The sequence below is a fragment of the Bufo bufo genome, chromosome 6, assembly GCF_905171765.1.
Source record: "Bufo bufo chromosome 6, aBufBuf1.1, whole genome shotgun sequence".
In the NCBI taxonomy this organism is placed as follows: domain Eukaryota; kingdom Metazoa; phylum Chordata; class Amphibia; order Anura; family Bufonidae; genus Bufo; species Bufo bufo.
Window position 1 is genome coordinate 118,604,904 of NC_053394.1, and position 21,864 is coordinate 118,626,767.

A 21,864-nucleotide genomic window follows, 5' to 3' on the forward strand; every position below is an offset into this window, starting at 1 on the left:
ATATATATATTTCCATTTCTGACCCAAAATATGATGATAATTGGAATACATCTGCAGCAAGTCTCTAATGCGATGTGAAAAGACGAGAATGGTTGTGATAGAGGTTCTCCTCCAATGATGAAGGCAGTAGTACTCACAATGGCAGTCTTCATTCTGGAACTCCCTGGGCTGAGCAGTGAAGGGAGGGGTGCACCCTTTCTTCCCATCAGGACACATCTTGGTTTAAGGTCTTCTACCTGGTGTTAGGTGGGGTGCCCTTGGTGTCATTTTATTTAGAGGTGCAAGAAAGGGCCCCCTTGGAGGACAAGGCAATACAAGTGGCAGTGCAGATGACGGTGCAGTACAATGATGAGGTCAGTTCTTGATGAAAACAAGTCAACTCTATTTTACTGAAGCAACTTGACAGGGGTACACAGGGACTCTTTCAAAATTAGGCACAGTCCTTGCAGGTTGCATAGTCAGTTTACCCAAGGTTGTATATAGGGAGGAGTATACAGTATAACTAAGTCTTTTTCCCTTTTCCAGTTAATCTGTACAACCTCTCCAATCTGGCCAAAGGAGTGTAAATGCTCTCTCTTTCTATTTCCTTCTGTTCAATCAGTATTTCTACAATACCCAGCTGCAGTTTATAGTCCTTTAACAGATGGAAAATCTGTCTCATAGTATAGTAGAGAGTCTAAGGCCTCATGCACACAACCGTTGTGTGCATCCGCGTCCGTTCCGTCCAAGATAGTCTCCGCGTCCGTGATCCGTGATTCCAGTCCGTCAAAAAAATATAACCTGTCCTATTCTTGTCAGTGGAAAACGGAGGACGGACCAATTCAAGTCAATGGGTCCGTCAAAAAAAACGGATGCACAACTGGTATGTCATCCGTGTCCGCGTCCGTTTTTTTCTACAAGACCTTGGTGCAATAAAATTACACTTTTCATTAACCTTCCTTTTTTTTCCCCGTCAGCAAAAAAAAAAAAGGAAGACACAAGGAAACACAACTGAAGCAAATCGGACACGGACCACTGAAGCCCAAATCACTGACAGTGAAAAAACACTGTCGTGTGCATGAGGCCTTAGGCTTCTAACCCCAACCAAGATGCCGTGAAGTCCACAGCCAACATGCATTACCTTCACTGACTTTTATTTTCCAAGCACTGTCCCAACCTGACTGACCCCATTATAATCAATGGGCGCTGTTTATCTTGGTTATTACTGTCAGTTTCAGTGTTCTGCTCCTATAACTGAGCAGAACAACGGAGAGTTCTATCCTGTTATGAACCCAGCTCAACCCGTGATATTATTACTTTCAAGAAGTGCATCCAGACCACTCTTGGACTTGCACAATGAATCAACTATCACAGCCTCCTCTGGCAAAGAGTTCCATAGTCTAACTGCTCTTACAGTAGAGAATTCCTGTCTATGTTGATGGTAAAACCTCCTCTAGATGCCCTCTTGCCATGGTTATAGGCCTAGGTGTAAAAGGATAATTAGAAAAAGACCTTCATTATTTATCAGATTATTGATGCACCAACAAATGTTTGGTTTTTGACCCAAAATCATGTTCTTTCTACTCTCTTCTGTCCCCCAGGATGTTTTATGATGAAGAGCTGGAGGAGTCAGACAGGTTCTATCAGAGTCTCCCGCGCCCCCTGCGCCTCGTCTTTGCTCTCTATAATACCATTGTATCAAAGTCTGAAATGCTTTGCTATTTTGTCATCATTCTTAATCACATGATATCTGCATCAATTTTGTCCTTGATTCTACCTATTCTCATTTTCCTATGGGCAATGTTATCAGTACCTAGACCCACAAAACGCTTTTGGATGACGGCCATCATCTATACTGAGGTATGAGGTCCGGCAATTTCCTAGATGTGACCAGTATGTTATTCCTGTCCTTAGAAGTCGGGAAATGCAAGGTTACTTACATGACTTGTATTAGTTTAATGCCTATGTAGATATTACTGGCATCTGCTAAGCCTAACATCTCTCAGATTAAAGGGGTTGTCTGGGCTCAGAAAAAAATAAGGTCCTACAACTACTACATCATGTTTTTAGTTAGTAAGGCAAATATGCTAGCAAGTAGCAACGTAGTGGTATCTATTCATTGTGTGCACCTTAGTTGTTCTTTACTCCCTGGGAGAAGGGCTCGTCTATAGCTTCAGTGATATGCTGAAAGCTACATTTCCCAGCATGCCCCAACTCCTCATCATCTCATTGCATCGTTTGTAGCCCATCAAGGCCACCTCCCTGAATTTTACTCCCTGTGTTGGCCAGCCTGGCCTCCAGCCCTCTACTTCCCTCTAGTCTACATTGTTGTCTGCCTCACCAGGTTCTCCTCCTAAGACTATCCCTCCACCATGTACAGCACGTGGTTGCTCGTGTACCGTACTTAGCGGGACTAAGTTCATGCTCATTGAGCTTGCGTCAGAGCCTCTGTGGCACAAGCACAGTAAGGCCCCTTTCCGCCCGGCTGCAATGCGTGAGGTGAACGCATTGCACCCGCACTGAATCCGGACCCATTCATTTCTATGGGGCTGTGCACATGGGCGGTGATTTTCACGCATCACTTGTGCGTTGTGTGAAAATCGCAGCATGCTCCTCTTTGTGCGTTTTTCACGTAACGCAGGCCCCATAGAAATGAATGGGGTTGCGTGAAAATCGCAAGCATCCGCAAGCAAGTGCGGATGCGGTGCGATTTTAATGCATAGTTGCTAGGTGATGATCGGGATGGGGACCTGATCATTATTATTTTCCCTTATAACATGGTTATAAGGGAAAATAATAGCATTCTGAATACAAAATGCTAAGTAAAATAGGGCTGGAGGGGTTAAAAAAAAAAATAATTTAACTCGCCTTAAGCCACTTGTTCACACAGCTGGCATCTCTTCTGTCTTGTTCTGTGAGGAATAGGACCTTTGATGACGCCACTACGTTCATCACATGGTCCGTCACATGATCCATCACCATGGTGATGGATCATGTGACTGACCATGTGATAAGCGTAGTGACGTCATCAAAGGTCCTTTTCCTCACAGATGAAGACAGAAGAGATGCCGGCTGCGCGAAGAAGTGGATTAAAGTGAATAAATTATTATTATTTTTTTAACCCCTCCAGCCCTATTTTACTTAGCATTCTGTATTCAGAATGCTATTATTTTCCATTATAACCATGTTATAAGGGAAAATAATACAATCTACACAACTGTGAAGAAGTTCGGGTCTGGGTACCACAGTCAGTTTTTTATCACGCGCGTGCAAAACACATTGCACCCGCGCGATAAAAACTGAACGGAACGCAAACGCAGTCAAAACTGACTGCAATTGCGTACCTACTCGCGCTGGTTTGCTGCAATGCACCGGGACACATCCGGACCTAATCCGGACACGCTCATGTGAAAGAGGCCTAACTCTAAAACTTATGAATGCCACATGATTCATGACATGATGGACATTGGGGACATTTTTTTATTGAGCTTCTTCACTTGACCCATATGAATTTCAGGAGAATCACAGTATCAATTATAAAATGTAATTTAACCCTAAAAGGGTTCTAAACATAAGATGTTTGTCTGTTTTCTATGATTACTTTATGACTACCTCTTCTTTTGCTCTCCTGCATGTCTCATTAGATTACCGTTGTCATCAAGTATTCTTTCCAGTTTGGCTTTTTCCCATGGACATCTACAGTGTACCGTAGCATGAATGCAGATAAACCATTCCGTCTCCCCAACATAATTGGCATTGAAAAGAAAGACGGCTATGTACACTTTGACCTCGTACAGCTTCTCGCCCTATTTTTGCATCGGTCTATCCTGAAAGTAGGTTAACATATATACATGTGTTACCCATACATCACATTGTAATGCAGCTGTAGGCAATACTGGACTCTCTTTATGTTCCTGAGCTATAATTTACAAACTGTTCTGACTACCCAACCTGGAAATCGAAGGATGGTTCATCATACAATATGAGGTTGTGTGGGTGTGGCAGATCTGTAGTAATGATAATTCTTGTGTGTAGTGCCACGGTTTATGGGACAACAAGGAGGTCTGTCTACCAGAGTCCAAACAGAAGAAGAAGAAGACAAAGAGGCAAAAAAAACGAGGAAGTAAAGGTGACGATGATACCCACTCTGGGCTGGTTCCATGGCATCTATTTAAACACCAGAATGCTTCAAAGAATGTTTTCAGAAAGAGGAAAACCTCACAAAAAACAGCGGTTGAAGGTACTACAGGATTAATTGGTAGTTCTTTCAAGGGATACCCTAGTGTATGTATGTTTGTGTGTGTAAATCCCTTCCATCTGCCATAAACGTTTTGCTAATGTATAGATTAGCAAGAAGTAAGGGGGACATATGATTTAAAATACTAATCTTGCAGAAATGTATTTTTTTAGTTAGGTTCAGTCGTATCTTGAGGACTGAATGGGTTAAATGTGAAGAGGTAAAATGTGCATAATGTTAGAAAAGTCAATAATGGCGTTTTTTCACAGACCGATTGTTGGGCAGATTATCGGGGGTGGACATTCCTATGAAAACTCATTCCCAATAATCTACCAGTCAAAAGGTGTAAAATGCTCGTTCATCGGGTAAAACTGTTATTTGTTCAGGCAAGTACCGGTAAATTTTTGGGCAGCAGATCGTAAAACAATGTAGCTGTATGAGGTTGATCGCTCGTTCTCATACTGTGGGGGTGATCGCTGCATGTAAATGCAGCACTTCACCTCCATTAAACGAGCAGCCATTTGTTGGAAAGGAACAATTTCTTCCCGATAATCAGCTGCTCTTTGGAGCATGTAAACCTACCTCAACTGTTCAAGCCCAATAAAAATGAGTAGTGGTGAGCACAGAGGGGCTTAAAAATATAAAAGAATGGATCCTCACCCTTAGGGAGCCCTCGCCAATGCTCTAGTCTCCACTTCCTGCCTGAAACTATGGAAATGCCAAAAAAGGACCCCTCAGGGAATCACCAGTATGGCCAGTGATTAGCTGAGTGGGCCTTTCTGGCATAGTGGAAGTGGAGACCAGTAGCATTGGAATGGCAGCAGTTGGGGGATCGGTGGGGGCTACAATATGTTTTAAAGCCCCTCTAAGACCACTGACAATTTTTTTTGCGCTGGAAAACCCCTTACAAGACAAACAGACAAGGCAAGCTGTTTGTTCACATTTTTTTTCACCTCTTAGGTACCCCGCAGAAGAAAGACAACAAGAGGAAGTGGAATTGTTTAAGACGCAACCCAAAAAAGAAACGTCAGTCAATAAAGGAAAGGCTAAAGCAGCAGTGGCTCAAGCTGAAGAAAGTGGCGGTGAAAATGTAACATTTTAGAATTGTATATATAGAAATAGAGAAGTAAAGGCATCCATGCCTAAGTGATTCCAGGATCTTATGTAGAGTCTTGTGATGGCCTGCTTGTCTTTTCACAGAGCTCTGCAGATCTACTTGCCAATCAGACAGTTCTTCTATGACATTATACACCCAGAGTATAGCCCCGTGTGTGACGTCTACGCTATTATGTTCCTGGTTGATGTTATTAATTTTATCATTGTCATCTTTGGATACTGGGCATTTGGGGTAGGTATTGTTTAGCAAGATGAGTTTTCTTATACAAAAAGATAAGATTAGCTTAAACGCAAAAACTGAAAGCCAGAAATTTTCATCTGCAGAAACATTCTGCCGCAGCAGACATCACAGAATCTCTGTCTGAGGATCAGGTACCAGAGGCTTTTCTGGTTATGCTTCTACTACAGTTTGGCACCATGATTGTTGACAGAGCCATCTACTTGAGAAAGACCATGTTTGGAAAGTGTGTCTTCCAGGTTGTCCTCGTGTTTGGAATTCATTTCTGGATGTTTTTTATCCTTCCTGGAGTTACTGAAAGGTAAAGCACTTGGTTTGCAGTAAAACAAGGGACAAATCCTCCATATTCTATTCTACAAATAGGTTGCATATGTTACACAAATACCAGGCTCTACCATTATATGCAGAATTCCACTTTTTTTATTTGGGGTGGGGGGGGGGGGGGGGCTGGTCCCCCTTAATTAAAATTGTATTAACCTTTCTTTAACATAAGATTTTGATCATTCAGAATGTGATCTTCAAATCCCAACAATTTCCAGTGCATCAAACACAACAATCCTCCTGCTCAAATATTGAAATAGAAAACCAAAGCCCAGTTTTCAGTTGGTGGAACAGTCATAAAGGAAAGCTGAATGTAAAGTCATCTGCTATTATCAGTACAGCAATGTATAGAAATGGCTCTGGAGGTTCTCACTACTAGATACAAGACAAAAAGTAGTGATCACGAGGGAAGGGATTTTCATGGTGTTCCTGTCACTTATGCTATTGAATAACACTGTCTCCTTGGCCTAATTTGTCTTCTTCTAGGCGCCTGTAGATGCCATTTTACTGCACAGTAAAGCGATAAGAGATATGTCCAGTGAAACCAGGAGATGGACAAGCAATCTTTTTGGGAATGTTCTTTCAAATAAATATCTTTCATCTATGAACGATCTTTGTTTAAATTAAAGATCAAATTAAAATTTCAAACAGGCGCCTTCTTTTCAGATGATAATGTGTCATCGGTTGTCTAAAATGATTGTTTGTTTAATTTCACCTGACGAAAGTTTTGGTTGAATTTGTCAGAAATCGTCTGTTTTGATTAACTGCACATGACCATCCTTATGATTGATTTTAAGGTCTGCTTTATTTAACACATTCTTATTCTCCACTATTGTCTGTTTTGCAGGAGGTTTAACACCAATCAGGTGGCGCAGCTATGGTACTTTGTGAAATGTCTGTACTTTGGTCTGTCAGCTTACCAGATCAAGTGTGGCTATCCCAACAGAGTCCTAGGAAACTTTTTAACGAAGAGCTACAACTGTATCAACCTCTTCCTATTCCAGGGGTGCGAGGCACAAGCTTATAAGTTACATTTATAGTTTTAGACTTGGCTGATTTACGTGTTTCTTTTGATGTTTAAATATCAAGAATATCAGGATGTTCCTTTTTTACTCTTCTCCCATAGTTTTCGTATGGTACCTTTTCTGACTGAGATGAGGGCTGTCATGGATTGGATCTGGACAGACACCACACTTAGTTTGTCAAGCTGGATATGTGTGGAGGACATCTATGCGAACATTTTCATTATGAAGTGCTGGCGGGAGTCTGAGAAGGTAAACATTTTATGTGCATCTGCCCTTTTCATACCAGGTTCAGTGTGCTTCTAGAACCAGATGTTTTCCAAAAGGTTGTCCTTTTTGTATAGCTCTTTTCTAGCTGTATTAGAAATCGCAGTTGAGCGTATTTACAACATGAATGGGTTTTACTAGGAAACATACCACATTGTATATTATTTCTTTTCTTTACTCTAGTGTAGGCACCAAGCCTGCTGCCAGCATTTCCCAGCAGAGAGGCGCAGCCTGCTGGTGAATGTCAGTATAGCACTGCGCTATAGGAATAGTGCATTGTATTTTAATATCATCTATTATAGTCCCCTTGTGGACTATTAAATAGTTAAAAAGAGTAAAAAAAAAAAAAAAATCCAATAAAAAAAAATACGGTTATTTTCCATTGAAAAATACTTTTGAGAGGAAAAAAAATTGCACAAAAATGGTATCGCCGCGTCCATAACAACCCGCACTACAAAAATATCATGTAAATTATACCGTACGGTGAACGCTGTAAAAAACATTCCAGAATTGCTGCTTTTTGCTTAGTTTCCATACAAAAATTTAATTAAAAAACTGATCAAAAAGTGTTATGTGCCCCAAAATGATACCAATGAAAACTACAAGTCATTCTGCAAAAATCAAGGCCTCACATAGCTCCATAGAAAAAAATAAAATAAATGTTATGGGTCTTGGGATGCAGTGATTCAAAAACATTTAATAAAAAAAAAAAAGGCTTTTTATTGCGCAAAAGTAATAAAACGTAAAAAAAAAAAATATATATATATATATATATATATATATGTATTTGGTATTTCTGAAATCGTACTGACCCTTAAAAGAAAGTAATGTTATTTATGCCACAAAATGAATGCCGCAAAATGGCAGCATTGCTGTTTTTCCTATCCCACTCCCAAAATGAGTTAATACAAATTAAATGTGTATCCCAAAATGGCACCATTAAAAATTACAACTTTTACTGCAGAAAACAAGCCCCCCCCCCCCCCCCATACGGCTACATAGACGGAAAAATAAAAAAAATTCTAGCTCTTGGAATGCGATGATCAGAAAGTCATTTTTTTTTTTAATCGCTTGGTCAGTAGGGCCCAAAACAGACAGGTCATTTAAGAGGTTAAGTTTTAGCTTTGTTTTTGTCTTTATATTTTAGAGATTTTCTATTTTTTTTTAGAAATACCCAGAGCCTCCAGGTCAGAAGAAGAAAAAGATTGTGAAATATGGAATGGGTGGAGTAATTATTTTTGCCTTGATCTGCATTGTCTGGTTCCCGTTACTGTTCATGTCATTGGTGAAGTCCGTGGCCGGTGTTACCAATCAACCCCTGGATGTTTCTATTCAGATCAGCATTAGTGGCTATGAGGTACAACATCACTAGATTATTATTATATTATCACTGTTTACACCCAAATCATCAGATCTGAGAGTTCTGAAGCCTCCCCCTTCCCAGCTGTCAAAGGTTTCTTCCATCATGACACTGTTTTTTTTTTCCTTATCTGCGGCATAATGCTGCAGTTTTAGAAAAATCATAAAAAAATGTAAAAAATGACTGTGGCATGTGCATAAGGCTACTTTCACATCTACGCTTTTGCTGTGCGGTTTTAAGATCCAGCAAAACACTTCCATAATTATAATTCAACCGTTCAGAATGGATCTGGTTGTATTATATCGAAAATTATGAAACGGGATCCGGGACTAAAACAATTGTAAGTCAATGGGCACCGAATAGTTTTTTTTTGTGTCCAAAAAATAAATAAATAAATAAATAAATCGGATCCGGCATCATTGACGTACATGTTTTTTTTCAGTTTCCCATGCCGCAAACAAACACTACTTGCACCGGTTTTGTGTACGGCATGAGAATGCAACGAACTGGAACGAAACGCATTCTGGAGCTCTCCATTCTGATTTGTTCCGTTTGTCCCCATTAAAAAAAGAATGGGGACAAAACTGAAGCGTTGTGCTGCAATTTCGAGAGCCTGTGCCTGATGTAAAAAATCGGACAGCACAACGCAGATGTGAAAGTAGCCTAAACCGTAACATTGTCCCACATTTCCTAAGGTGATTATGCGTTGACCTGGTCATAAAAAATGTACCAACACCTGGCCCACTTTGGCACATTTTTGGTGCATTTAGGTTTAGCTTTTTTTTGTGTGACAAAAATAAAAATCTACTGCATCTAGCTTGCCACTGGGTTAGATAAGTAAGAAAGCGTTGCGAGCTAAAATGCACCAGTTTGCGCCAAAATTGCAACAAAATTTTGGCACAAAATCCTGTCACAAAGTAGCTAACTAACTAACAGGCAGTATAAAAAATATGCCATGCACCAAATTTATCATCCAGCCTAAGGCACTGTTAGGAATTTCACACTTCTTTAGACTGCCTAAAATAAAAAAAACTTCTAAAAATATCTTTAACATAAAAAAAACTTGATCAAAAGAAACAGGCTTTTATTCCCTGTAGGCCTCATGTACACGGCCGTACCGTGTTTTGCGGTTTGCAAAACACTGATACCGGCAGTGTGCGCACCGCATTTTGTGCAATGGAAGGTCTGTCCCTCAATAGACCAGTCCTATCCTTGTCCATTTTTTTTTACGGGGCCAGAGTGCTGTCCGCATCTGTCCGCATCTTTTGGGGCCCCATTGAAGTGAATGGATCTGCATTCGAGCCACAAAAAAATGCAGCTCGGATGCGGACCCAAACAACGTTTGTGTGCGTGAGGCCTTAAGCGGAGATCTCAATAAACCAAAGGTTTCTCTTTTATTTTATCTTCCAGCCCCTGTTCACCATGAGTGCTCAACAACAGAACTTGGTCCCTTATTCCCAGGCAGCCTACGATGAACTGACATACAGATACGCATTACATCCTGTGAGTATGCATGAGTAGGGTGATGGGGATTAAACGGAACTTGTCACTCAACTCACTGAGGGCAGCATAGAGAAGTGACAGACATGCTGATTTCAGCGGTGTGTCACTCATAAGCAGGGGTGGACTGGGAACTTATAGTGGCCCTGAAAAACAAAAACTAAAAGAGGCCCCTCTTTGTAAGCAGTTCCAAATTAACAGAAGGTGGGGCAACACAAGTAGGAGAGGACATCAATACCATAGTGCAAAATACCATCCAAGCAGAACTAAATAACACAGTGTAGCACAATATACTGCCTCTGTGGTGGCCCTCAATAGCTGCCATTTTCTGACCTTCTCCTCCAGTTGTCTTTGATTAAGATATGGAGCGGGGGACTTAGAAGGTGCGGGACACAGAAGTTAAATTTAGGAGGGCATGTGTGGTTGCTGGCTGGGTACATACAGTTGCAAGAAAAAGTATGTGAACCCTTTGGAATGATATGGATTTCTGCACAAATTGGTCATAAAATGTGATCCGATCTTCATCTAAGTCACCACAATAGACAATCACAGTCTGCTTAAACTAATAACACACAAAGAATAAAATGTTACCATGTTTTTATTGAACACACCATGTAAACATTCACAGTGCAGGTGGAAAAAGTATGTGAACCCTTGGATTAAATAACTGGTTGAACCTCCTTTGGCAACAATAACTTCAACCAAACGTCTCCTGTAGTTGCAGATCAGACTGCACAATGGTCAGGAGTAATTCTTGACCATTCCTCTTTACAGAACTGTTTCAGTTCAGCAATATTCTTGGGATGTCTGGTGTGAATTGCTGTGGCATGACCTCAAGAAAACATCTCAATCGGGTTTAGGTCAGGACTCTGACTGGGCCACTCCAGAAGGCGTATTTTCTTCTGTTTAAGCCATTCTGTTGTTGATTTACTTCTATGCTTTGGGTCGTTGTCCTGTTGCAACACCCATCTTCTGTTGAGCTTCAGCTGTTGGACAGATGGCCTTAAGTTCTCCTGCAAAATGTCTTGATAAACTTGGGAATTCATTTTTCCTTCGATGATAGCAATCCGTCCAGGCCCTGACGCAGCAAAGCAGCCCCAAACTATGATGCCCCCACCACCATACTTCACAGTTGGCATGAGGTTTTGATGTTGGTGTGCTGTGCCTCTTTCTCTCCACACATAGTGTTGTGTGTTTCTTCCAAACAACTCAACTTTGGTTTCATCTGTCCACAGAATATTTTGCCAGTACTGCTGTAGAACATCCAGGTGCTCTTGTGCAAACTGTAAATGTGCAGCAATGTTTTTTTGGACAGCAGTGGCTTCCTCTGTGGTATCCTCCCATGAATTCCATTCTTGTTTAGTGTTTTACATATCGTAGATTCGCTAACAGGGATGTTAGCATATGCCAGAGACTTTTGTAAGTCTTTAGCTGACACTCTAGGATTCTTCTTCACCTCATTGAGCAGTCTGCACTGTGCTCTTGCAGTCATCTTTACAGGACGGCCACTCCTAGGGAGAGTAGCAGCAGTGCTGAACTTTCTCCATTTATAGACAATTTGTCTTACCGTGGACTGATGAACAGCAAGGCTTTTGGAGATACTTTTATAACCCTTTCCAGCTTTATGCAAGTCAACAATTCTTAATCGTAGGTCTTCTGAGAGTTCTTTTGTGTGAGGCTGAATGATTCACATCAGGCAATGCTTCTTGTGAAAAGCAAACCCAGAACTAGTGTGTGTTTTTTATAGGGCAGGGCAGCTGTAACCAACACCTCCAATCTCATCTCATTGATTGGACTCCAGTTGGCTGACACCTCACTCCAATTAGCTCTTGGAGATGTCATTAGTCTAGGGGTTCACATACTTTTTCCACCTGCACTGTGAATGTTTACATGGTGTGTTCAAAAAAAACATGGTAACGTTTAATTATTTGTGTGTTATTAGTTTAAGCAGACTGTGATTGTCTATTGTTGTGACTTGAAGATCAGATCACATTTTTGACTAATCCATATCGTCCCAAAGGGTTCACATACTTTTTCTTGCAGCTGTAAGTACTTGATTCTCACAGCGTTAATTACTGTTGAGAGCTCATTATGTACCAGGTCAGCAGCAGAGAGGAGAACTTGGGTGACCCCCTGGGTAATCAGCCCATCGGGAAATTTCCCGGTTGGGTCTATGGCCAATCCGCCACTGCTCATAAGCTAAAAGTAAATGGTTGCTGAGAACCAGGTTTATAATTATTGAAGCCCGAGCCTGGATTAGAGTCCTGGTTGCCTGAGAAGAGTCATGGTTCTTCAGGGGATCCTGCTCTCCCCACCCACCTGCTGATAATTGCCAGTGTTCTCTCAGGGGTAACACTGCCGATCCTCAGCAGGTGAGTGGGGAAAACAGGAGCTCATATTCTCAGGCAGCCATGACTTTCAGACCCGATGTCCATGATTATGAGAGCACACTGCCGAATTCAGTGTTGCCGCCTATTTTCATGAGTAAAAAGCCTGTTTACAACTGTCTTATCTTTTAAGGGTTCATTCACACATCCGTATGTGTTTTGCGGATCCACAAAACACAGACACCAGCAATGTGCGTTCCGCATTTTGCGGACCGCACATCGTCAGCACTATAATAGAAAATGCCTAATCTTGTCCGCAATTGCGGACAAGAATAGGACATGTTCTATTTTTTGGGGGAACGGAATCGCGGATCTGCATTTCCGGATCCAGACAGCACATAGTGTGGCCCCATAGAAATTAATGGGTCCGCAATTCCATTCCACAAAATGCGGAACGGAATTGCGGATGTGTGAATGGAGCCTAAGTCTCGTTTACCAACCGTTTTTGTGCCTGTTTTGAGGCATTTGTGTCTGCTACTCCTATTTTGAGTTTTAAGGCAAATTCGCCTTATTTTGCACGAGATTTTGTCCTAAAAACAGTCTAATTTTGATGCCACTCCTGTCTCTGGTTTGAGTGGTGAGTTGCGCCACAGTTTAATTACTATCATGGAGATGTTCGCCAAAATTCAGCTTCCTTGTGCCACATTTTCATACGCATACTATTTAGACCAGTTTTGTGAATTTGAATCAGTCTTAAAAGAAAACGTAATGCTAGAGAGGCTCATCCCCGTCACCGCCTGCCATTGGCTGCCCCCCACCCCCGCAGTTCCGGATGTTTTCATCCACGCGACAGGGCGATGCCGTGTCGGCTGTGCGGGCTTCAGAAGCGATGCGGGTGCCAGGGAGAGAGGTAAGTACATTGTGTGTGAGGGGCCCAGGCATATGGGGGGGCATTTCAGATAACCCCTTTAAACCAAAAAAGACAAAGTAGATTTATGAAAAGATAATAAAAGGAGGCAAAAATTGTAGACAGACTTTGCCAATACGCCTGTTTTTTTTTTTTACTCCAAAAATAAGGCGATCTTAGCTTAGTGCCCCAGTGTGTCCGAGTCATAAACCTGATGTCAGGTTCCCTTTAATACAGGACAAGGCTGGGGCTACACTGGGACATGAAGATCATGATGTTGCTTTGACTGCGACACAAGTCGCAAAAAAATCAACACTGTTGGGACTTGCTTTTGAGTTTTCTGTAATTTGATTGTCACAGATTATTTTTTTGGGTTACATGACGCTTTGCATGAAATGCCTCTGTATAGCCCAAGCCTAAATGTCCATACTAACCTTTACGCTAGCTGCACACGGGTGTGGGTAAACGCACATAAGATCTGCATGAATTTCCGTGCGGATTTAAGTGTTTCTGCAGCATATCCGCACCAAAATTTGCAATGTCTAACAGCAGTTTTTGGTGCGGAATTGCCGCAGACAGGGCCGTCTTTAATATTGATTGGACCCTGGGCAAAAATTTACTTGGGCCCCCTGGATCCCGCCTTCCCACACCTTAGCAGGCAATCACGCCCTCCACCACAACACACACACAAAAAATCCACACATCTGGTAGAGTACAGTGAATGACTGTAAATACTTCCAGTTCTGAAGACTCCAGCGGCTCAGGATCAGTGCTCTGGGCAGCTGGGCTCAGGCTGGAAGTGGGCACCGCTCTCCAGGAAGGAGACCAGGGCTCGGCTCACCCTAGTGTTACAGTGCACCCCAGCACCCCACAGTATGCAGTATAGCACCCTACAGTATACAGCACCACACAGTATGCAGTTTAGCACCCCACACTATACAGTACCCCACAGTATATAGTAGAGCAGTATAGCACCCCACACTATACAGTACCCCACAGTATATAGTAGAGCAGTATAGCAACCCACACTATACAATACCCCACAGTATATAGTAGAGCAGTATAGCAGCCCACAGTATACAGCACCTCACAGTATACAACACCTCACTGTATACAGCACCCCAAACTATACACGATACAGCCCCCCACACTATACAGTACAGCAGTATAGCACTCCACACTATACCGCACCCACAGTATACAGTATACAGACCCCCACAGTATACAGTACAGCAGTATAGCCCCCCACACTATACAGCCCCCCCCCACACTATACAGCCCGCCCCCACAGTATACAGGCCCCCACACAGTATACAGGCCCCCACACAGTATACAGGCCCCCACAGTATACAGCCCCCCCACTATACAGGCCCCTTCACAGTATACATCCCCCACACAGTATACAACCCCCACACAGTATACAGCCCACCACACAGTATACAGCCCCCCCACAGTATACAGTCCCACACAGTATACAGCCCACCACACAGTACACCCCCCCCACAGTATATAGGCCCCCCCACAGTATACAGCCCCCCCCACAGTATACAGCCCCACACAGTATACAGCCCCCCACAGTATACAGGCCCCCACACAGTATACAGCCCACCACACAGTATACAGCCCCCCCCCCCACACAGTATACAGTCCCACACAGTATACAGCCCACCACACAGTATACAGCCCCCCCAGTATACAGGCCCCCACACAGTATACAGCCCACCACTATACAGTAGTTTACAGTATATTAACATAACAGCCCCTGTCACCTTTTTCTGATGTAATCTTCACACAAAAAAGCTCCACAGTTAACTTCTGCAACACTCCTGGTAGGACCTGTGATGACCTCATAGCCATGTGACCAGTAATTGCTAGGTTTCTGGTCACATGGTGATGATGTCATTAAGGTTCTGATCACAACTTTAACACAGTACGATCATGATGCCTGGACTCAGTGCAGGCAGGCATGGCAGCACCCCTGTGTAGCTGACAGCTTGACACCCGGGGCAGTAGCTAGTAGGGCTCAAGAGGCAGCTGCCTTGGGCCCCCCAGGAGCAACTGGGCCCGGGGCAGCTGCCCCTTTTGCCCCTTGGTAAAGACGGCCCTGGCCGCAGATCTCACCCTTCCATTGAAAAGGGTGAAATCTGCAGCTAAAAATCGCAAACATAATTCACATGCTATTAAATTTGAAAATCTGAATGCAGGTTAATTTATGCACTGAAAAAAAATCAGCAAAGTGTACATGAGATTAGTGTAATCTCATAAACTTGGCTGGTACTGTAATACACTGCGTTTTTTCTGCACTGGAATCCGCAAGGAAAAACCGCACATATTCCGCCAGATCATTGGATCAGTCACAGTTTTCAGAGATCTACCAGGACCACTGTTGTCCGGCAATATGGATAAGATCAGGTATGTTTGATAATCCATTAGGATGTATAAATTAAGGCTACTTTCACACTCGCGTTTGGTGCCGATCAGTCATGGATCTGCACAGACGGATCCGTTCAGATAATACAATCGTCTGCATCCGTTCAGAACGGATCCGTTTGAGTTATCTTTAACAGCCAAAACGGATCCATCTTGAACACCATTGAAAGTGAATGGAGGACGGATCCGTTTTCTATTGTGCTATATTGTGTCAGTGAAAACAGATCTGTCCCCATTGACTTACATTGTGTGTCAGGACGGATCCGTTTGGGTCAGTTTCATCAGACGGACACCAAAAAGCTGCAATCTGCATTTTGGTGTCCGCCTCCAGAGCGGAATGGAGACGTAACGGAGCCAAACTGATGCATTCTGAGCGGATCCTTATCCATTGAGAATATATTAAGGGCAAAACTGATCCGTTTTGGACCGCTTGTGAGAGCCCTGAACGGATCTCGGAAACGGAAACCAAAACGCCAGTGTGAAAGTAGCCTAACCCTGCATCGCTGGTAACATCAGATGATCCCATTACTTTGTTTTCTGCTCCTGTTTCATACCCAGTCTGCAATGCAGTTCATTGTTAATTACATGCCTGAGGACATTGTGACTGCCAAGATAAAAAGTAATGCCAGCCTGCTCTGGACCATAAGCCCGGCAAGTCGTCAGGCGATGATACGGGAGCTATCAGAATCTACGCAGATATACTTTGATATTCACTGGAGTATCCTCAGGTAAGACAAGATATGTACCGTACATGGCACCAGGCAGATGACAGTCCGGGGTTCATACTGATGCCCAGAACTTTTTGTGTTCCAGGAATGCGTCCATTGTAAAAAGCGCAGAGAGTGTTGGGAAGCACACAGTATGCTATGAGGATACAGAAACCCGCGACCATATAGTCCAGATGCTTACAGGAGAAAGGAAGGAGCCAATGTATGTATTGTACATGAAGCCTTTGATTTAAGCCTACTGCAGTTAGTTCACCATTTTTATATTGCTTCAGTGCATTTAGATCAGTGATGGTGAACCTTTTACAGACCGAGTGCCCAAACTGCAACCCAAAACCCACTTATTTATCGCAAAGTGCCGACACAGTAATTCACCCTGAATACTACAGTCCAGTGTAGCATATCTTCCATGTACTTTATCATTTAGCTATAATAGCCTGCCTACATTCAATGCGCTGCTTGTGCCGTTCATAGTGCGCTCTGCGCTGATGAATGGCAGGAAAAGTCTAAGGCATATTGGTACACCATAGACTTTTTCCAGGGTGCAGTTGCCCACAGAGAGGGCTCCAAGTGCCGCCTCTGGCACCCATGCCATAGGTTTGCCACCACGGATTTAGAGCATAAAAAATGAAGAAACTTTGAAAGCAGTCCTAAAATCTATCATTTTGTGTATACAGCTCCTATAATAACCTATGTGTATCCAGGGTAGACCATAAACTGACCCTGTCTAGTCTAATAGTACATCTTTGTGTGTTGGACAGATCTAAATTCCTCTCAAATGAATGAGGGGAATAGAGAATAGGAGAGAAAAGGGGCGCACAATAGGGTAGTATGTATATACAGATAAAACGATAATATCGTGAGAATTGTGAAGGCTCACCTTTTTGAGTTGTGCAAAATTAGGCACAACTCTATTGAAGGCTTTTAGTGATGAGACTGATCTTCCAGAAGTGCAGCCGCAGATTGTGTGTTCTTTTTGATGGGATGTCCAGTCCCACATAAGGAAAAATGGCAATAAAAGGGAGATTCTGCTTCGGCGCAAGTCCACAATGGAAACGGTCTCAATGGTATGAAAATTCTTCTTTAATGGAAACAATGCGTTTCAGGGAGTAAAACTTCCCCTTCATCAGGTTTCATAGTATTATACTATGAAACCTGATGAAGGGGAAGTTTTACTCCCCGAAACGCGCTGTTTCCATGAAAGAAAAATTTTCATACCATTGAGACCGTTTCCATTGTGGACTTGCGCCGAAGCAGAATCTCCCTTTTATAGTCTAATAGTACAGTCACACTTCCATCAGTCCCCTCAAGCCAAAAAGCAGGTTAAGGGCTCATGCACACGAATGTGTGCCGCCCGTACCGTGCATTAAGGACCTAAAATTGCAGTCCCCAATGCATGGGCACAGTCTGCGTGGCCTTCGCTGGCGGATACAGACCCATTCAACTTGAATGGGTCCACGATCTATCTGCACCGCAAAAAATAGGAGAATGTTCTATTTTTTTTGCAGTGTGAAGGCTCGGACCAAAATGCCACAGCAGCACTTTGTATCTTCCAGATTGTGGACCCATTCAAGTGAACGGGTCTGCATCTGTGATACGGTGCACACATGGCTGGTACCTGTATACTGTGGACCCGCTGTTTGAGAGCTGCAATACGGCATGGCCAGCATACGTTCGTGTGCATGAGGCCTAAGTAAGTGGTTGGGGACAGCAGGAAGCGAGACTACACAGGACCATGGAGAAACATAAGTCTGCATGGGAGCTGTATACACAAATCAGTAGATTGTAATTTAAGACTATTTAACCATACTATAGAGGCATAAAAGGTTGAAAAGATAAACATGCTTTAAAGAGGTTGCCCCACTAAGAACATCCTTTACTGACAAATCCAGCCCCAAATGCTGAACATTTTTGTATTTACACGTATTTAGAAAACATTAGTATAGTGCCACCTACTGTTTCTGCTCCATAGCCTTTACTGCGTCCACCTGAGTAAACGTGCAGAGGTGGATACACTTGCTCAGTCTTGCCTCTCTCTTGTGAAGAGCTGCCTGTCTTAAGTTGCAGCATCTTCTCTCCTTCCCAAGTGGAAAGTGACACAGCGTTACTGTAATTGCATTTGCTCAGCATCTCATCTTATAAGTAGAAGATACTTCAGAAGCAGCTGGTTCACCACACTAGGAATCCCTCAACCTACATGAAGGAGCAGATAAATAAGCAAAAATGACCATGTGTGTCCACCTCAGCACATTTACTGAGGTGGACACAGAAAAACTGTTCAATAGAAACAGCTGTTGGCGCTATACTAATTATTAACATTATAATATATAAGTATTTTATAAATAGATAAGTGCAAGGCTCCATTCAGACGTCCGTAGAATGTGTCCGCACCCGTTCGGCAATTATGCGGAACGGGTGCGGACCCATTCATTCTCTATGGGGCAGGAATGGATGTGGACAGCACACAGTGTGCTGTCCGCATCCACATTTCCGGAGTGCGGCCCTGACCTTCCGGTCCGCGGCTCCGGAAAAAAAAAATAGAACATGTCCTATTCTTGTCCGCAATAGCGGACAAGAATAGGCAGCTCTATGGGGGTGCCGGCTGGGTGTATTGCGGATCCGCAATACAGTATGGACGTGTGAATGGACCCTAAAGGGAATATAAAGGAGTTTTCCAGGACCTAAGTGTTGATGACCTCTCAGGATAGGTCATCAATATCTGATCAATTGGGTTCTGACTCCTGGCACCCCTCTCGTCAACTGTGTTGCTGGATCGAGCATGCCAATCTCTTCAAAATATACTACGCGTATCATTGTAAATTGTATAGCAGCTCAGTCTCATTCCCTTGAATTGGACTTAGCTGCAGAAAGGCCATGTGACCGATGGGTGTGACATCATAGGCCTGAGTGATGCAACCTTTTCCAACAGCTGATCCAATCTTCACCCTTCAGCTATTGGTGACCTATCCTGAGGAGAGGCCTTCAATATTTAACTTCTGGAAAATCCCTTAACTATTCTTTGTAGGACTAGGTGGTAAACTTACACAGAGAACTAGTGTTAATAAAAATAACGTTTGTAAAAAGTCTCTACAATTCTATTTTCCTTAGCATGCTCAAGAACATTTTGCCAAAACATCTTCGATCAAATTCTGGACCCGAAGCAAAAGTCGCTCACCGGCTTCAGACAGGTAACATCAGGTATCACTTCTTCACTCTAGAGGTGGAACCTCTTAAAACATGGAGATCTGATTGCTTTGGTCATTTTCCAGAATTTTCAGAAAAGCCAGAAGATATCCAGAAATACGCTTTCTTCCGTAATTTAACCCTAAAACTGCAGCAGCTGTCTGTGAATAATAGCACATCGAGCCAAGTGACAGAATGGTGGTTGATTCAGGAGTGGAATCCAGCGTGTGGCCCCGATGGCTGCAGCAAGAACATTGAGCTTGTTATATACAACGATAAAGCTAGTCCTCAGAGTCTGGGATTTCTTGCTGGATACGGGTAAGATCTTTTATATTTCTTTACTATAGAAAGATTCAGTCCCCATCATCTTTACCGCACTGTATGTCCAACTTGACATTTACAACTGCATGCAGGACTTTTCTCGACGCTAAAGACTCCTAATGGATTTACATAGAACTGGGCAGTCTGATAACCATAGGGTGCATGATAAACGTAAGTCCACTTCTTCCTATGGACTGACAGGTTCGGAATGTGTTGTATAAAGCAAACAGGAGATACGGAAACAGCACTTGGTTCTTCCCATATCGGCTATGGAATAATGGTTGAACATGGGCACAGTCCACTCTATAGTTTGTATGTTCTCCCCGTGTTTGTGTGGGTTTCCTCTAGCGTTCAGGGCTCCGCTTGTGAGCTCCGTTTGAAGGGGCTCACAAGCGGCCCCGAACGCATCCGTACTGCCCTAATGTATTCTGAGTGGACGCGGATCCACTGAGAATGCATCAGTCTGGCAGCGTTCAGCCTCTGCTTGCAGCGTTCGGGTGTCCGCCTGGCCGTGCGGAGGCAAACGGATCCATCCAGACTTACAATGTAAGTCAATGGGGACGGATCCGTTTGAATTTGACACAATATGGCTCAATTTTCAAACGGATCCGTCCCCTATTGACTTTCAATGTGAAGTCTGGACGGATCCGTCTGAAGCTACTTACACACTTTTTTTAGAATTTTTTCTACAATATAATGCAGACGGATCCGTTCTGAACGGATCCCAAGTCTGCATTATATGAGCGGATCCGTCTGGGGAGACCCCAGACGGATCCGCTCTGAACGCTAGTGTGAAAGTAGCCTAAGGCTACTTTCACACCTGCGTTCGGGTGTCCGCTCGTGCGCTCCGTTTGAAGGGGCTCACGAGCGGTCCTGAACGCAGCCGTCCAGCCCTGATGCATTCTCAGTGGAGGCGGATCTGCTGAGAATGCATCAGTCTGCCAGCGCTCAGCCTCCGCTCCGTGAGCGGACACCTGAACGCTGCTTGCAGCGTTCGGGTGTCCGCCTGGCCGTGCGGAGGCGAGCGGATCCGTCCAGACTTATAATGGAAGTCAATGGGGACGGATCCGCTTGAAGATGACACCATATGGCTCAATCTTCAAGCGGATCCGTCCCCCATTGACTTTCAATGTAAAGTCTGGACGGATCCGCTCAGGCTACTTTCACACTTAGAAATTTTTCTAAGTTATAATGCAGACGGATCCGTTCTGAACGGATGCAAACGTCTGCATTATAGGAGCGGATCCGTCTGATGAAACATCAGACGGACCCGCTCCGAACGCTAGTGTGAAAGTAGCCTTAGTCTGTCACACAACGGAGCCTAATGGATTCCTACATGGCGTCTGTCATTTTGCAGGGGAAGATTATAACTGCATGTTGTGCTATTCTTCCCATCACATTTGATGTAATCTGCAAATCAGGCTCCTGGCAGATGTGATCACAGCCTTAGCGAAGCAACCGCGGGAGCAGGGCGGTTTTGATCATCCACATGTCATTATAGGATTATAAAAAGACTAGATGAACCAATTATACCATTACTGCATGTGTTCATCTTTTTGTTTTGTTTTTCCCCTAAATTTGCAGCATCGTGGGTCTATATATGTCCGTCGTTCTGGTCATTGGCAAATTCATCCGCGAATTCTTCAACGGCATCGCCCGGTCCATCATGTTTGAGGAGTTACCCAATGTGGACAGAATTCTGAAACTCTGCACAGACATCTTTCTAGTCAGAGAAACTGGAGATCTGGACCTGGAGGAACAATTGTTTGCAAAACTAATCTTCCTCTACCGCTCTCCTGAAACGATGATAAAATGGACAAGAGAACGGCACGACGAGTGACTAAACTCACTTCACGGCATGTCCATAAAGTGTCTGCTCAATGGATGAATTTACCTTCAAGCAAATGACTTTGTATATGACTTAAATAAAC

The 21,864-nt window shown here is 43.3% G+C and overlaps 1 protein-coding gene across 1 annotated transcript in view; it reads left to right on the forward strand.

The window, feature by feature from the left end:
- Positions 1-21,773, forward strand: part of LOC121003882 (piezo-type mechanosensitive ion channel component 2-like) — a 124,138-nt gene extending 102,365 nt beyond the window's left edge. Inside the window, exons 41-55 of the mRNA XM_040435822.1 lie at positions 1,581-1,839; positions 3,624-3,812; positions 4,015-4,219; positions 5,177-5,306; positions 5,417-5,564; positions 5,657-5,871; positions 6,739-6,897; positions 7,018-7,165; positions 8,349-8,537; positions 9,951-10,043; positions 16,263-16,432; positions 16,518-16,634; positions 19,538-19,617; positions 19,699-19,930; positions 21,518-21,773. Coding sequence (XP_040291756.1) covers positions 1,581-1,839; positions 3,624-3,812; positions 4,015-4,219; positions 5,177-5,306; positions 5,417-5,564; positions 5,657-5,871; positions 6,739-6,897; positions 7,018-7,165; positions 8,349-8,537; positions 9,951-10,043; positions 16,263-16,432; positions 16,518-16,634; positions 19,538-19,617; positions 19,699-19,930; positions 21,518-21,773 — 2,590 coding nt within the window. The remainder of the gene's footprint in view (positions 1-1,580; positions 1,840-3,623; positions 3,813-4,014; positions 4,220-5,176; positions 5,307-5,416; positions 5,565-5,656; positions 5,872-6,738; positions 6,898-7,017; positions 7,166-8,348; positions 8,538-9,950; positions 10,044-16,262; positions 16,433-16,517; positions 16,635-19,537; positions 19,618-19,698; positions 19,931-21,517) is intronic.
- The last annotated feature ends 91 nt before the right edge of the window (positions 21,774-21,864 follow it).